We start from the raw sequence: 17,708 nt of genomic DNA on the forward strand, positions 1-17,708 counted from the left end.
TTTCATTTTCTGTTGGAAATTTATCAAAGATGACCACTGAGAGTCTAATTTGGGTTCAACCAAGAGTGAGCAGTAGATGTTTTCTCTATTTTTCAGCCGCTTTTTTTCTGGAGCTTGCAGAAAAAAACAACTTCAGGAAATGGAGATGGAGAAGAAGAAGACAGAGGAACAATTTCTAGGGGTTTGATGTCTATAATATGAACAAATATGTCATTAGCGAACTAGGGGTTAAGACTTGTGTGTAAATGGGATTGGCTGGCCTATTTAGGATCTATTTACAGACTTCTGTTTCAAATGAATCATTTTTTTATTTGTTTTTCCATCAAATCCTGCAAATCTCAGCCCCATGACTGGAGCTTGCCATCTGCATTTTCCTTTTATATGCAATGGTATTTGTGGAGAGTAGTAGGGTTTTTCGCCATGCAGACCTCTGGGCTTGATTTATTAGAAGAGGGTTTGCAGATGACGTATTACTAGAGCAAATAAAAATCAAACAAGGAAAAACTTGCTGGATAAAACGAACAATTAACATGGTTAAATCAACAAAGATCAAACAAAACTAATTACAAAATATCAAAGAAGAAGAAAGCTTTATCTATCTCTGTTAAGATAGGTCTTAGATAAGATGCAAACCTCTCCAATTTCACAAAATAAGAGTGCGATTGGAAAACTGTCTGCCATGTCAATGTGCTTGACTGGATATCACATTAGAGAAGTGCAACTAAGAAGAGAGATTGGAAGTAAAAATTAAAAACTGGGTGAGGAAAATAAGCTTTTACTTGAGAAAATGCTAATGTGCCTCTCTATTTTTGGGGATTCAATCGTTCATTTCTATGACTTCAAACTTGATTAAGTCAGTGAAGGTGAATTACGATGTCTAGTCACGGACTATCTTTGCTGCACCACGTCTGCTAACCTTACAGCTAGTTTGTGAGCAATCTCCCTTCCCAGTGGCATTATTATTGACGGGAAGCCACAAGGAAGCTTCACAGGAAAACAGCTTCCCTTACCTTAGCTTAAACATTCTCTGGGAACAAATTTAACAAAATCTGTAAAACAGAGGAGCATCAGCTAAAGATATGCAGCTGAAACTGAGAATCCAGTACTTTCTATCTCACAGAACACTAAAATAACAGGCACATTAGCGGCATTCCAGATGTCAATCCACGAGGCTGCAAGTTTATTGTCAACCACGACCCCATCGTTGTAGCCTTTCTAGTCTTTCTGCTGCAACTTCTTCTTTCAACTTTTTCACTAGATCCTGCACCTTGGGATTGTGAAAACGGTCATGAACATATTTCCTTTCCTCAGCTTGTATCTCCTTGATGGCACTAGGGTAGGGATGTGGAGGTGGCCTCTTCCCTTGAGTACGAGCTATCTGCTTCAAATGCTTGTACGCCTGTATCTTGGCCTTCTTTTCTTTTCTATATTCCATCTGAAGAATGCCAGCAAATAAAGAACAATTTCAACTCATGCGTTCTTGTGGAGCAGTATCACATGAACGAAGAAGCAAACAAGCAGAGCCTCCTTGATTTTTGAAAAAACAAAGAGATAAAGGCTAGCTATATTGTGATAAAGTACGATGAAAACTGATAGAAAACATACATCAGCTACGGCAGTGGCTTCCCCTTCAGTAAATCCACACCCTTTTAGCTCCAGGACACGCTGTGCAAAAACTCGAGCTGGATGAGGGTCAAAGTCACTAATCCTGTTGCATATGGAGTCAATAAAATGATTAATAACATTAGAAAAAAAACAAAAAGAGGTGATATTTACTAATATCATAAAATTCGTAAAAGCTGAATCCATCATTTAAGCATTGTCCTAAAAAGCATCTGAATTGTTTTAATATTAATGCAATTACAGAACCTCTAGCCAAATTTCAGTTTACTCCAGTAGCTCCTTCCTGAACGATGTCCATTTGAGAGCTTTTCTCATTTTTATCATTTTTACTGATAAAATGGAGATACTGACACTGTTGTAAATAAAATGCAGAAAATGGCATTTTGTAAATACTGTAACTATTCTAAGGAAGAAAACGTTGGTGCAGGTACATATATAAATGCTAACTTCAAAAGATTAATGCATGTTCTAGTGATGGACTGATGTTGAGGAATCCAAAGTCATTAATTCTGCTCTATCATGATTTTTCTACTTTTAGTTTATACAAATATGATGCTTATGTCTGATTGATTTCTTGCGAGAAACACCAAACTTTCTTTTATGAAGCTTGAGTTCCCTTTCAGAAAGTTTTGTTTTCAAACATGGAACTTAACTAGAATACAAACAGAAATTCCAATAATCTCAACATAATATATTTTGGATTGATTTAAGGTATGTCAGCATTCATATGAGAAAATAGAGTAACGTATTAGTGTTGAAGAGCAGGTATGGGAGTGTCTTTCATGACTCTCACAACAAGAAGTCTCATAGAGCATCAATTTATATAGCGGAGTCTAACGGGAGTCTCAAAGAAGGAAGTCTTACAGAAGAGTCTCAGTTTGAAAGTGTTTGAGTTATGTTCGTCTTCCATTTATATTCAGTTGTTCAATTGTTCTAGGACTTATTGGGTGTAACTGGGACATAGATAGTTTAATTATAATCTAATTCTACTTGTTTCCTCTATTATAAATATAGGCTCATTATACTCAATTATAATCAAGTCAATGAATTATTTCTCTTTTCTAGAAATTCAACACGGTATCAGAGCAGGTCCTGTGAGTTGACTTGGTCAACCCACAGAGATAATATGATCATTTTCTTATTCGTCATCTCTATTTGTTTAGGTTTGTGTTCTTCTTTTTCTTCCTCATTGATGTTTTCTAATCCCAATACCCATTTTTCCCTTGGCGTTCATACCTCCATAATATTGTTTTCATATTGCAAATTATATATTGACGGGAAGAATTTTGAATCCATTTTCCAACGCATAAAGAATTTTGTCAATTGGAGTTTTCTAAAAAGAGAAATTGATATCTAAAGCAGCAAAGGACAGACAAAAAACAATGTTCAAACAACAGTAGAATGCTTCATTTTTTTAGTCATTTCACGCTAGCAAGAACAAGACTCTATATGGAGAATTATATCTCTAAAGAAAGATCTTTGAATTTAGTTTCTTTAGAAACAAGTCGTTTTTTTATTCTAAGCTATATTTTATGAGATATCCATATTTGAAGTATCGACGGTCGGTTCTAGCGAAAATCTCTCCTTTTTCCTATTTTCCTCCTATAACTTCTCCATGCATTGACATCAATGGAGTTTTCTTTTTCTCATGGAGCCCTAGCTTTTTAGACATTTTTTCCTTCTAATCAAAGAGTTTTCTTTAAACTTAAGCACTCCATATTGGCATCTATTAATTTGGTTTTGAGGGAAGATCGCATGAGGTAATTTGGCTGAGGTCTCCTTTCTAGTCTTGGCTTGCTTGTTCGCATCAATTATGTATCTTTTGCATCATCATCTCCAAAAAGTATGCTCACCCCCCGATAATCTCTGAGGTCATATTTGCTCCAACTTATTTTTTATTTTCCCAGTTCTAAAGTTACTGTCTCCCCTAGCTTTTCAAAAAAAAAAAAAAAAAGGTCACACTCATTATTGACTTGACAAGCAAGTCCTTATTAATTTCTTTAGAAACTCAGTTTGAAGTAGAGTGTTGCATTGTCATCTCCTTCTATCTACGTTTCAAGAGTCAATTTTGAAAGTAGAGTGTTGCATTTTCGCCTCCTTCTGACTGAATTATGATGTGCTACTATCCTTGTGTTCCTCTAATATTTCTTCAATTTATCTTTTTTTCATCACTTCAAAGCAATGCCTAGACCCCCTACCTACAAAGTATAAGAGTGCACCAATATCCATCGTGAGTCAAGTCCTTTTATTCTTCACCCAAGAAGTGATTTTTGTTTGAGCTACTCTTAAATTGTGAGTATTCTCAATTTTCATGCCTAAAATTAGGGCTTTTTCCACCTTTGAAATTGAACAAGTTGTTTCTTGGACTATTACTGTTTTGATTTGTGTATAGAGTTTTGTTGTATGGGTAGGAGTGATTTTCTTCTCCCATATTTATTTTGTCCAAGTCGGGTCTCTATGTCTTTTTTATCCCTAGCTTGAGGGGGAGAAGTAGAAGAAGAAGAAGTACAAAAACTCCAACTTGAGGGAGAGGTTGGAGAGCATGTATGGGAGTCTTACATGACTCTCACAGCAATAAGTCTCACAGAGCATCAATTCATATAACGAAGTCTAAAGAGGGTGTCATAGAAGGAAGTCTTACAGAAGAGTCTTAGTTTGAAAGTGTTTGAATTATGTTAGTCTTCTATTTATGTTCAGTTGTTTAATTATTCTAGGACTTATCTTTAAGTGTTTGACTTCGGGTGTAACTAAGACATGGATAGTTGAATTGTAATTTGTTGTTTCCTCTATTTTAAATAGAGGTTCATTGTACTCAATTATAATAAAGCCAAAGAACTATTTCTCTTTTCTAAATATTCAAAAAATAGTCATCTTGAATATGGTAAATTTCAGCAATATGAACATTTAACTAGTCAAATTCTGGTGTTGATCATTGCAGGTTGAGATTGAAAATACAGTAGATTACAGTGCATAATTACACACAATGCAAAAACAATTCAGTGCAAAGTGAAAGAGAGATGTGCATAAGAAAGTACCTAACAGCAACTTCATGTTTGGCATCAGGGTATTTCTGATTGAACTTCTTCACATATACATCCTCCGGAAGAGAGATTGGCTCAAACTTTGCATCAGTTCTTGGAAATGTCACTGGAGGTGCCCTGTTAATTTAGTTGGGCAAGATTTATGAAGCATTCATCCAAATAGAAAGCTCAACTTTGAAAACTTTTTGTTTTCAATTATCTTTATTAGGAATAGATCCAAAATCTATTACTTTGGTAAACAAATGCAGACCATTTTTAAGAAAAAAATTTGTGGGAATTGGTTTTAAGAATAGCAGCAAAGATACAAGATTGCCACCTGCCAAGATTAAAAGCACATTGGCCAAGGTAAGGGAAATGAAAGAACCAAGTCAAAACCTAGCTGCTCAAGAAAACTAACAAAAAAAAAAGGGCTAATAATGTGTAGCATTTCAAAAAGATTTTAATACTTTGTTTCACTGATCTCAACTTGATTCAACAAAATGCAATGTAAAAGTGCACTCCCAGCAATGATTCACAGCAATACCCATGAGCACTAGTTTTGCTTCTGCTCACTACCGACATGACTCCCACTTGCTCAAGAAAACAAATAATAATGCAGGTTCAAACAAAAAGATTAGGCAGGTTATAGATCAATGCTTCTCTCATCTTCTCTGAAACTAACACTCAGCTCCATAAACTATGGTTGGTCTAAATGCTGTCATGAAGAATTTGTGCTCACTCTAACAGGCATACAAGAATCATATCACTGATCTCCACTTCAGTCATCCAATGTTACCAGGTGTTATATCCTCCTCAATCCCCATCTAAGTTTTTGAGAGATGTTCTGTGGGTACAGATTGAAGGTCAAGCAACTGCTGGAAAGACTCTTTATCAAGGCTCGAATGTCCTACGTTTTAAGAATGTTCTGTGGGTATTGAAGGCCAAGGTATGCCCTGAGGAGACTCTTTGACAAGAAAATGTTTTGTGGGCACAGATTGACAGCCAAGGTATGCCCTGAGAAGACTCTTTATCAAGATTCTTTATCTATGTTTTTAAGCCTTGATAAGAGTTCATCTCAGGGTACAACTTGGCCTTCAATCTGTACCCACAGAACATTCTCTTGAATTTGTCCATATTCAATCTTAGACAACTCTAAAACCAGTATTATAATTTTCCCACTTTGGCCTTCTCTAGGTTCAGTAAACATTATATCATGTAAAAACAACAAACATCAAGTGATACTCTTGAACACGGCCACAAATTTATCAAACTAAGTGCAAAAAACACAAGCTTGAAACTAATATTCAGCATAAGCTTATAGTGAGAAGTGAAGCACTTTCAAACAGTAGTCATGGCACATCGCACACGTCCTTAATGATGCCAATTCATCCTCTTAAGACATTTTTTCTTACTAGTATGTACAAGAAGTCCTTTACTCTTTCATATACTTGTCTAAATGAATAAAAAATAAGTCTAGCTTTTCTTCTATTGAAGTTTCTCAATTGGTTGCTAAGGGAGAAAGTTGTTTGCATAAATGATCTCCTTAATACAAAAAAAAAAAAAAATGGTTATTCATTTCTATGTTAAAGTAACATGCCTACACGTCTTTCAGTCACAGCTTTTGAATGAATTCTACGGGCAACAATACACCACCTCAGCTTCCTTCCATTTGGAATTCTTCGTATCTATAAATCTTTTACAGTATCCTAGTTGACCATCCCAGAGCAATCTTTTTTTTTTTTTGAGGGGGGGGGGTGGGGGGGGGGGGGGGGGGGGGGGGGGGTAGCAAGTGAAAAGAAGAATTTTACTAACTAGTTGACCATCCCAGAGCAACTTTATATCTAAGATTCCCACACATAGTAAGGATATCATCTTATCTCACAGCCTTTCCTGTTCTCATCTTGCTGAAGCTTCTTTCACTTCAACTACTCTTACATCTATTGATCCTAACTTCTTTTCATAACCTTAGTAGTTTGTTAAAATAACTATATTTGTTGAAGAGCAAATATGGAAGAGTCTTACATGACTCTCACAATAAGAAGTCTTACAGAGCCAAAATTATTATGGAAGGAGGTCTCATAGAAGAGTTTCAGTTTAAAGGTGTTTTAGTTATGTTAGTCTTCTATTTATGTTGAGTTATTTAATTATGCTAGGACTTATCTTTAAGTGTTAGAGTTTGCTCCAAAATTGACGTCATCCGTCGGCGATTTCTCTGGAGAGGATCAAAAGACACCTTTAGATACCACTTGGTTAGTTGGAAGGATATTTGCATGCCTCATAATAGGGGAGGATTAAGGATCCGGCCTACGAAAGAAATGAACAAAGCTCTTATGCTCAAATGGATTTGGAACTTCAACACAAAGCATAACAATCTATAGAGAAATATAGTCAAATTTTACCTTCAGTTTTCGGGTGCATGGTGGAGAGAGGGTGGTGCCACTCGCCTCCTATCCCCGATATGGAAATCAATTTATAAGCTCCTCCCAGTATTCAGAGATGTTATCTTGTTTCACAAGGGCAATGGAAGGACCCTACTCTTCTGGTCGGATGAATGGTGTGGCCCCCACTCCCTCTCAGAGGACTTCCCAAGGCTGTATAGGGTGGCTAGAGAACTCTCTTGCCCAGTGGCCGATTCTTGGAGGGATTAATCGTAGAGTCTCCCGTTCTGTCAGGGACTAAATGATGAGGAATCTTCGGCGTTTAACTCTCTCCTTGCCAAACTCAACAGTATTATTATCCGGGAGTATTCAGTTGATAAGCTGACTTGGAAGCCCAGCATTAATGGCTGATTCATTGTTGCCTACTCTCATATCAGAAAACAAGACTACAGTATACATGAGCACAAGGCAAATCTGGCTTGGAAACTCTAAGCGCCAAGCAAAATCAAATTTTTCGTGTGGTGGTGGCCATCAGAGAACAAATGTTTACTTCTGACAACCTTCATAGAAGAGGCTTCACCGCCCCTAATCTTTCTTGTCCCCTTTGTGGTGAGTGCGATGAAACAGTCCAGAATGTCCGCTTACACTGGATTTTCTTGGCAAGTCTAGATGAAGATTTTTCAGAAGATTGGGCTCTCAATGGGGCTACACCAAGACCTCTTCGGCACCTTTGAGATGGTTAGAGGGATTCGCCTTCCTCAGCTGGGTAAGTTAATACATTTGACTTGTCTTGCACATGTTCTGCACATGTTCCATGGTGCATTTGGCTCGAGCGAAATAACAGAAGATTTAACTCCAAAGCTTGTACCTCGAACAACACGGCTTCACATGTCATTGGCCTCATCTCAAGCTGGCTTCATACAAGGAAGGAATTTGCCGCTCTATCTGGTGTTTCCCTTCGGGAAAATTGGAGCTTGATCGCGCATATGATTGGCCCTTGCAAGACTCCGATTATGGCCATCTGGGATCCCCCCCCCCCCTTGCGACTGCATTAAACTCAACTTTGATGGTAGTGCTATTGGTTGTCCTGGGCTGGCTGGAGCAAGTGGTGTTTTTAGATGTCACAATGGAGACCTTATTCTTTCTTATGCTACACCAGTGGGCATTGTTAATTCTAATACTGCTGAAGTTAGTGTTCTTCTATTCGGCCTCCAAATTTTCAAAAAACGTCTTTATGGCAAGTCAATCATTGAAGGAGACTCGAAGACTGTCATCAGTTGGTGTTCCAAAGAGAGCTCCCCCCTTGGCGCCACTGGCCTATCACAAATTGTATTGCTAACATTGTATCATCTATCCATTGTAATTGGAATCTCATTCCTAGATCAACCAACTCTTTGGTTGATAAATTGGCAAAATTCGGAACTTCCCAGCAATCTCTTATTGTTTGGGAAGGCTTCTCTCCTTTGTAATTTGCTCTTGTGAGCTTTTGTCTTAATAAAAATCGGCATCATGTAAAAAAAAAAGTGTTGGGTGTAATTAGGACAAGGATAGTTTAATTGTAATTAGACTTTATTACTTTCCTCTATTATAAATAGGGGTTCATATACTCTCATTACAACAAGTAAATAAAGTTTTTCTCTTTTCCATAAATTCAATAATATTCATAGACATCTTGTTCCTTTTGGATCCATGTAAATATGACTACAATGATAGTGTTTTTTTCTACTTCAGAACCTGGTTCTTATTGTATAAAGGTCCACCAAATACACCATTTACATTCTTTTAGGCTTGACACTAGTTTTTTTACGCTATAATAATTTAAGTCTCTCATACATAGATAGTTAAAAGTAACCTTAGAGAGAAAAGGTCCATTTAGTTCTAATTAAGCCCACTTTTCCAAGAAAATTTTATCCCCTCAGTAAAATAGGTGCTCTATATGGAAAGATCAAATGTGTCACTTTTTCTAAACCCATTCCTAGTCAAGGCAAAGTGCAAAATCAAAGAGATCTGATCTCCGGGTGGAAAGATCTGATCTCTCCGCCTTCTGGAACAAAAGTTTTCAAAGATGAATACGTCAACAAACCAAGAAGCAAATGGAAATTTCCTTAACAAAAAACCAATAAGAATTGAGATAGCAAACAGATGCAAGGTTTTCCCCATTCCTTTTTTCAATGTTTTGATGTCACACTAAAAAGAAAAAAGGAATCAAACAAAAAGTTGGAAAGTAGACTTACTCCTCCATAGCTTTGAGCCATACAGGTTTTGCTTTGGCTAGTCCCTTTACAAGTTTCCTTGTTTTGGTGAACAGATCTCCACGCATGAAAGACATCTCTATAACTGACAGAGAGCTCTTAGATTTGCTTACTCACCTACAAATATTGGCAATGACAGAGCCAAATGAGATGATAAATGAAAGTTCCCTCAGTAACTAAAGCAGGAATTTGACCTCCCACAAGAAGCCAAAATTCATATTCTTGAGGAAATCCACAAGAGTTAAAATGACAATGTTAGACAAACTTAGACCAACTTCAAGAAAGACAAATTTGATTGGAGTGATAAACAAAGTCGACATAAAGAATGGCATGATTGGTTAGCCAAGTAGAGTTAGTTTATGTTAACACAAATTTTATTCCAAACAAGTTGGTAATAATTGTAATCAGGGATCATGTCTGCTACATTTTTTTTGCATCATAAACATCAATACATAATCGCATAATGACAATAAATTACTTCATAAAACTAAAAAGTTTTTTTTTTTTTAAATGATGCTGAATTATATTAAAAGGCTCCAAAGAGCAAGATTACGAGAGAGAGGGGGGGGGGGGGGGGGGGGGGGGGGGGAGCATAAGAGATTGAAGGGAGGTTCCAATTTTAGCCAATCTATCAGCCAAGGAGTTGGCTGATCTAAGAATGTGATTCCAAGTATAATAAATTGTGGACACAATGTAGCAATACAATCAATGATAGGCCATTGGCGCTAGGAAGGGGAATTTGAGCTGGAGCACCAACTGATGACGACTTTTGAATCCTCTTTGATAAGCAGCTTTCCGAGAAGACGGTCCTTGAAAATTTGTAGCCCATAGTGGAGGGCATTCACTTCAGCAGTGTTGGAGTTGGCAATGCCAACCGGCCCCCGCATAAGAGATTTCACCACAACTGTCCCTTAAGACACCTCCTGCACCCGCCGGCCCGGGACAACCCAAGGCACTACCATCGAAGTTGAGCTTGATGCAATCGCTAAGGAGAGGTTCCCATACAGCCATGACCGGCAGCTTATGGGAACCTGCCATACGAGCCAACAAACTCCAATTTCCTCAAAAGGATATACCTGCCAAAGAGGCAAATTCCTTCCTAGTGTGCAACCAGCTAGAGATCAAGCCCACTACATAAGAGGCGGTGCTATTCGGGGTGCTAAATTTGGAGTTGAATCTCCAATTGTTGCGCTCTAGCCACAAGCACCACGGAACATGAGCAAGGCAAGCCAAGAGGAGCAACTTGCCCAATCTAGGCAGGCAAGTGCCGAAAAGGTCCTGATGAAGCCCCACTTGAACACCAATCTTCTAAAAAATCACCACCCAAACTTGCCAAGAGAACCCGCAGTGAAGAAGAACATAAAACAAACAAGTTGTTTGTTTCTTCCTTCCTAAAAAATAATAGTTTAAGGGGTACATGCCTCCCCTAGAGTGTGCTATATCAATTTTTTCCATGTATGAAAAGCGAAAGTGCTAGGCCATCATGATCCTGTTAGATAACTAATCCAGTCTGAGTGGTACATCTCTCAACTAGAGTGTACTCTCAGGAAGTCTTAATGATTATAAGTCTTGTCATAAAAATCACGTGAAATATTGAGCATAGCAAGCTAGGTCTAGAATACAACAAACAAATTCAAGTAGATTAAATTATTCATAGTATAGTCTGTTTCATTTTCTGCACTCACCTCTAACACCCCATCTTTAGTAGCTATAAGCAATTTAGCAAGGCAAACAAAATAATCGTCACCCAAACAAACAATCTTATTCATATGGACAAAGAGCTTAACCAGCATCTAATCTTACAACTAAAATTCTTCAGAGACCTTATACATTGCAAAGAATCTAACTTTCAAGAGACTTGATACAAATATGGCAAATGATCTTGAGAAGCCATTTACCTTTGATAAAATTGAAGCAACAGTTATGTTTAGGCCTTTTGATTAAGCAACAGGCCTGATGCTTTCAGCGCCGAATTTAAAGATGAAGATGGCACTTCATCAAACCTGATGTTATGAGAATGTTCCAAAGGATGGAATAACTTAAAAGGCAATTGGAGCCTCCTTCTTTGTGTTGGCTCCAAAGAAAGATGAATCTAAGCAATGAAGGGATTACAGACCTATTAGCTCGGTCACTTGTGCATGGAAACTGATTGCTAGGGCTCTGGCCCGCAGGCTTTGATGAGTTTTGGGCTCCATTATTAGCCAACACCAATGGTATTCATCCATGGGAGACAAAATCTTACTCCACTCTTTCGGTGCATGAGCTCATACACCACTTCCATAAAAACAAAAAGTCAAAGGCCATATGTAAGCCTTACAGGAAAAAGGCTTTTGACAAGGTGAATTGGCGATCTAGACCATAGCATGTGCAAGATAGGGTTTAGAAGGAGAAAGAGAGGTTCGAGCAGCACCAGAAAGTTTCAACTTCGAGCTATTTTATGCTATCAAGAATGAGACTTTATACAGAGACTTATATATCAAAAGAAAGATTTGTAAAACTATTTTTTTACCTATTCAACCAATTCTCGAGCTGAGTTTTTTATATGGAGATATTGAACTTGGAAGAGTCAATGGTCATGCTGGTAAAAGGACAAAGAGTACTTAGTTCGGCCAGATTACAGAGATCAAAATCTATCAGATTGTTTATCTCAAAATAAGTATATTTTATGAAGAGAATTATACTTGGATGGAAGGTATTTAAGTTTAGTTTCAGAAGGAGAAAATTTCATGTCAATCTGATCAATATTTAAGGATATATTCGCATTGGAAGAATCAAAGGTCATGCTGGTATCATGTTGCATTGAAAAATCCGAATTTAACAGAATTTTTTGCGTCACTTTTTGAGTTGCTGTTATTGATCAACTATATTAGGAAAATATCTCACTTACCCCTTTTTCGGTTATCCTTCTCCTACCATCCTTTATTTGATTCTCACATACCCCTTTGGGCCAACCTCTTGTGTGTTGCTTCAATTGGTTTACCTTTATATATATGGGTGTTTTAAGTCCATCGAAACTTTTTATATGTATCTGTGGGTCTTTTATTACTGTCTTGTGAATGACAGGCATTTCCTACTTATCACCCATTTCTACCTTTGAGAGTAGGTGCCCGGGTTGGGACACCGTGTTGGAAGAACTTATTACTATATATATGTTATTTGGTTCAAGCTTGGATCACTGCCATTACCTCTCAGTTTGAGGGGGAGAAGTAGAAGAAGAAGTACAAGAAAGAGGTATTTTATTCCATATGTTGTGGTAAGTTTTATGTGACCAAAATATTCAAGAAAGGGGGAGCACAAAAGACAAAGTTTTTGCATCTATGAAGAATTTTTAGCAACAAAGAAAATTGAAGACCAAGAATCATTTTCATTTCAAGCTGAAGTAATAAACTCCTGTTTGAGGGGGAATGTTGAAGAGAAGATATGGAAGCCTCTTACATGACTCTCACAGTAAGCAATCTCACTGAGCCAGAATTAATAAGGTGGAGTCTTACAAGAATCTCACAGAAGGTGGTCTCACAGGAGAGTCTCAGTTTAAAAGTGTTTTAGTTATGTTAATCTTCTATTTATGTTGAGTTATTTAACTATGCTAGGACTTATCTTTAAGTGTTAAGAGTTTGGTTGTAATTAGGACAAGGGTAGTTTAATTGTAATTGGACTCTACTATTTTCCTCCATTATAAATAGGGGTTCATGTACTCTAATTACGACAAGTCAATGAAGTATTTCTCTTTTCCATAAATTCAACAAAAGTCACACGTGGCATGCAACAAGGTATCCCCCCTTCTTTTCAACATTGTGGAGAGAGTCTGGCTGCTCTTCTCAAAGTTGTGCAAGATCATGGTCGGCTGTCAAGTGGCCTTCTAACTCAGCTCTCGATACTTGGTCCTCCAATTTGCAGATGATACTATCAGCCCATGCAATTCCAATCATGTTCCAATTAGAAATGTGAATCTCTTGTTGCTTGTATATGACTTGGGCCTTTGGCTCAATTCACATGGAAAGAGGAGGGGGGCAGGCATGTTACAAACAGTCTGATGTAGTAAAAATGCTTAAGCTACAATATCATGGATTCACTATCTACTTATCTTGAGCTGCCTCTTTTTTTAAAGGCAAAGTGTCAGCTAGATTTTGGGACCCTATTCTAGAAAGGCTCCATAAGAAAATATCTTCATAGAAGGGTAAAACGTTATCATTTACTGGCAGGCTAACTCTAGTCATGTCTACACTCGTTGTTATTCCTAATTACTGGTTGTCCCTCGGCTGTGCTTGGCTAAGGTTGCTAACCAAATTTAATATGTGTCATCTTTAGCCTTTGGCTTTTAAAACAAAATTTCACCTGCTTAAAAAAAAGGTTGCTAACCAGATTGAAAAGATTGACAGGCAATTTATGTGGAAAGGAGCTTCAAACAAGTTCACGTACAACCTCGTAGAGGGGGCAAGATGTGCAAAGCCAAGAAGCACAGTGGATTGGGAGTTAGAAAGATCAAAGATATGAAGTGGGCCTTACACACCCAGTAGCTTCAGAGGTATGCAAATGACAAAAAACGCCATTTGAGGCAAGTTTTTGACAGGAAATATAATTATCATCATGATGCTTCGCTGCCCTAGACTCGTAAAAGTATCTTGTCATGCTTATGGAAAGAGATTCTTAGCTTACCGCATGCCTTCTGATGGGGAATTCAAATTGGGGTGAAGACTGATTACGGGCTAACATTCCAAACACGTGGATTCGAGAAGACATCTTTGCCATGCCTACCCTACCATCTCCCAAATAGTTCAATATCTAGACAATCTGGTCAGTGTCAGCACTGCTTGTTCCCGAGTTAATGGCAAGTGGTTTTAGAACTTGAATCTCAGTATAGAAGCTAATGACAACAAAATGGATGCCATTGGGTAACTCTCAACCTTGCAGAACACGTTTTGCTAAAGGGGACACAGGGAGGAATTCACAATTTGGAAGCGAACCCAATCTGGTTGTGTTTAGGTTGCCTCCTTCTACTCGTTTGACTAATCAGAATGAGCATTCTTGTTGTCCATACACCTTGGCATGGAAGCTCATTGCTCCCCCAAAGTTCTACACTTTCTTTGGTGTACCTTGTATGGAGAAAACTTTACTACTGATCGGCTTTGTAAGAGAGATTTCCAGGCAACCTTGACACTCTGTAAATCCAGTGGCATTGACAATGAGAACACTGATCACACATTCCTCAAGTGCCCTATGACGAATCAAATCTGGGCTTCCTTCCTCAGCAGGTTTGGAATTCAGTTACGTTTTCTGAATTCACTTAATGACCTGATTGAATAGTGTCTTGCTGTCTCTCTTTCCCAAATCGGAAAAACACTATGGACTCTTACAATGGCTGCCATTCCTTGGAACCTCTGCCTTGCTCGCAATGTATCTCACATTTTCCAGCAAATTGAGGTCAGTAGGAGGAATCAGTGAAGTCTGTATCCATTCTGTACTCCTCTGGTGGGAGCTCTCAAAGGACCTTGAGCCAATTTGCTCAGCCCTCCACTTACAAGCCCCCGAAGATCATTCAATGATTGCTTTCAAATGAAGGTTCTCTCAAGCTGAATTTCAGTGGTTTCTCCTTGGGTAACCCTGGTTGGACTGGGATTGGAGGTATTTTTCGGGATTGCAATGAGAACATATTGTTGGCTCTCTAAGGCCCAGGGTTGTGAAGAACTCTCTTTGAGGCTGAGGCCTTGGTCATACTACATCTTGTGAGGTTATTTATAGCACACTTTCACCTGGATTGAAGGAGATTCTAAAATTGTGGATGGATGACTTCTGCTTCTGCTCTTACATGAAGATTTGAGCAGTATGTTGCCGAAGTCTATGATATTGCTTAAGTTTATGATATCAATTGGGTCCACACCCTTAGATCTGCCAACTCAGTAGCAGATTCTCTAGCTAAAGAGGGTGCAAGTCATCAATACCTTGTTGGAGGACATAGCTTGCCTCTCTAGTGTCTATCTCTCTTGGAGGGTTTCCTTTTTTCCCTCCCTTTCTTGTTGATTTGCTCTCTTATTTAACAAGACCATTGTCATTCCAAAGAAAAAGAAGAGCTTAGTGTACACCTTAAACATGAGATAGATTTCCTATAAACACTTTTAACAAGGAACCATGTTTTTTACTTCGGTCCTCATTCTTTTTTCTTTTTTTCTTTTTGAATGGTGCAGCATAATCATCACAATGAACATGGGACAGGTTTCACACAAACACTTATGACACGGAACTATGGTTTTGCCTTTGGTTGTCCTGCTTGGCCTTCCTTTAAGATGGTGCCGCATAATCATGGCAATCACCAGTGAACTTCAACCTCAGGAGCATGGGAGTAGAAGAGAAGGAAGAAGGAGAAATGGGAGAAGTCAGAGAAACCATCATCCATTGACACCTTGCAATGCCAGCAAATAAGTGAGCCATCTGTATGAATTTGACATACCTGTTAGCAACTCGTGTAAAAATCAGTTGCTGTGAATGTATATACATGAAATCCCCGTAAAAGCACTTCCAGTTGCCACAAAAATACTAGTGGTAACAGCAAAAGAATGTTATTCAAGGGAATGCCTGAGGATTAGTAATTGAGCCAGTGGACAACTAGTCTTTGTCTTATAATCGCAGTTCAAATCATTTCTTTTTCTTGAAGAAGTCTACAGTCTAAAACAAGAAAAAGTTGAAAAAGTTATCTAGCTGTCTGTTTCCATGAAGATACAAAAAGATAACAAAAATAGACTGGCTCACTTTGCTCTACAGAGAATCCACAAAACAGCAGAGTATACCAAAAAGACTGGCTGTTATCTGCCTCAATTGCTAACCTAGTGGTTTCCACCACTGATATTTTCTGGGTGCTAATATTTTCCATAACTCCGGTCGAAGCATTTGCCATCTTCTGAAATATCTTCAGTTTGTAAGATTCTCAGGATTTAGTAAAACATAAAAAAGAGAATAACAGAAAGCAAGCTAAGTCAATTACAAGTTCATTTGGTTCATTTCTCGCACCTCCCTTCCCTCTTCTTCTCCCAGGCAATAGCTCCACTCTTTGTTACAGCCCTTACTAATTCAAAACCCATCACTTCTTCCCTCCTATGCATTTCATCTCCAAACTGCCGTGGGCCTTTTTTCCTTGCTTTGCTAACTGTGTTTAAGTCTGTTCAAGCCAATGGTGGCGGTTGGTCCAATGCTTATGAAAATAACTTTTTTTTCCGTACCGCCACTTCAGTCAAAGCTAAATCCCTTTTTCGATCTTCGAAGATAAATCTTCATCCTTTTCATACTTTAAGCAAAAGAAACTAGAAGAATGATAATGAATTTGCATCTTTTTCCTTCTGAAAGAAAATAGCATGACTCGAAACTACAAATTAAGGAATTCGTTGGAGAGAATAGAAATAGAAACACCGGTTAACGCGTGTACTGATATAACATTACATCGTGCTTCAGAAAATAATGGAACGAAACTTAGTGGAGGACAAAGTCTAGAAGAAAAAGAAAGAGAGAGTGCGAGATGCGTACCTGCAAATGTGTGAAGGTAGGGGCTGTTGTCCGATGACGGAGGCTCTTCAGCAATCGAGGGAAAGAGGAGAGCAACGTTTAACGGAAAATCATTGGTGGTTAGGGCATTTTGAAAATGAATTATTAGTGAAAGTAAATTATTTTTTTATTAATATGTGTAAACGATTTTTTGTATTAATGAGATAGTTTTATTTGACGTTTCTATTATAGGTTTCAACTTGTCTGAATTAATAAATAATTATAAAAATATTTTTATTTATTAAATAAAAATATATTAAAATAAAATACTAAAAAGTTACTTTTATAATATCCAAATGCTTAATTAAATTGTCAATTTTTAATATCTAATTTTAGATCTTAAAATAGTAATTAAATATAATATTACAGATAAAAAATTTATATAAATAAAGAAAAGGTATTTTATCATAAAAAATTACATTAAAATTTTTAAATTTTATTTTAGATACTTTTATTTGACTAAACTAAAATAGATTTTAAATTGTTTTAAAGTAATAAATAATTAAAAATAAATTAATATTATGTATTTGATTAAATATATACAAATAAAATGATTAAACAAATACTTACTTTTATAATATCAAATGTTAATTAAATTGTTACTTTTACAATATTAAATTCTCACTCTTAAAATAGTCGTTAAATATATTATTAAAATTAAATAAATTAAAAGGAGGGCTATTTATCGTATAAAATACTTTAAAATTTTTAATTTTTATTTTGGATAGTTTTATTTGACTAAACTAGAATAAATTTTAAAATTTTAAATTAATAAATCATTTTAACTTGTTCTAAATAAATTAATATTTAAATATATATATATATATATATTAGAATAAAAATGATTAAACAAATACTAACTTTTATAATATCCAAATACTTAATCAATTTTTTGCTTTTGTAAT

General features: G+C 37.0%; 1 protein-coding gene across 1 annotated transcript; it reads right to left on the minus strand.

Annotated features, from left to right (window-relative positions):
- Positions 1-828: 828 nt before the first annotated feature.
- LOC137946456 (uncharacterized) lies at positions 829-16,872 on the minus strand. Its single transcript, XM_068792759.1, has 5 exons — positions 16,786-16,872; positions 9,256-9,390; positions 4,659-4,781; positions 1,606-1,708; positions 829-1,435 (listed from the first exon to the last, which is right to left on the minus strand). Exons 2-5 carry the CDS (start codon positions 9,348-9,350, stop codon positions 1,187-1,189), a joined length of 570 nt encoding a protein of 189 aa, XP_068648860.1. The 5' UTR covers positions 9,351-9,390; positions 16,786-16,872; the 3' UTR covers positions 829-1,186.
- Positions 16,873-17,708: the final 836 nt, after the last annotated feature.

Source organism: Aristolochia californica, unplaced genomic scaffold (assembly GCF_029961685.1).
Source record: "Aristolochia californica isolate CCGP_79_NKW_82.1479 unplaced genomic scaffold, dmAriCali1.0.hap1 SCAF_12, whole genome shotgun sequence".
Classification (NCBI taxonomy): domain Eukaryota; kingdom Viridiplantae; phylum Streptophyta; class Magnoliopsida; order Piperales; family Aristolochiaceae; genus Aristolochia; species Aristolochia californica.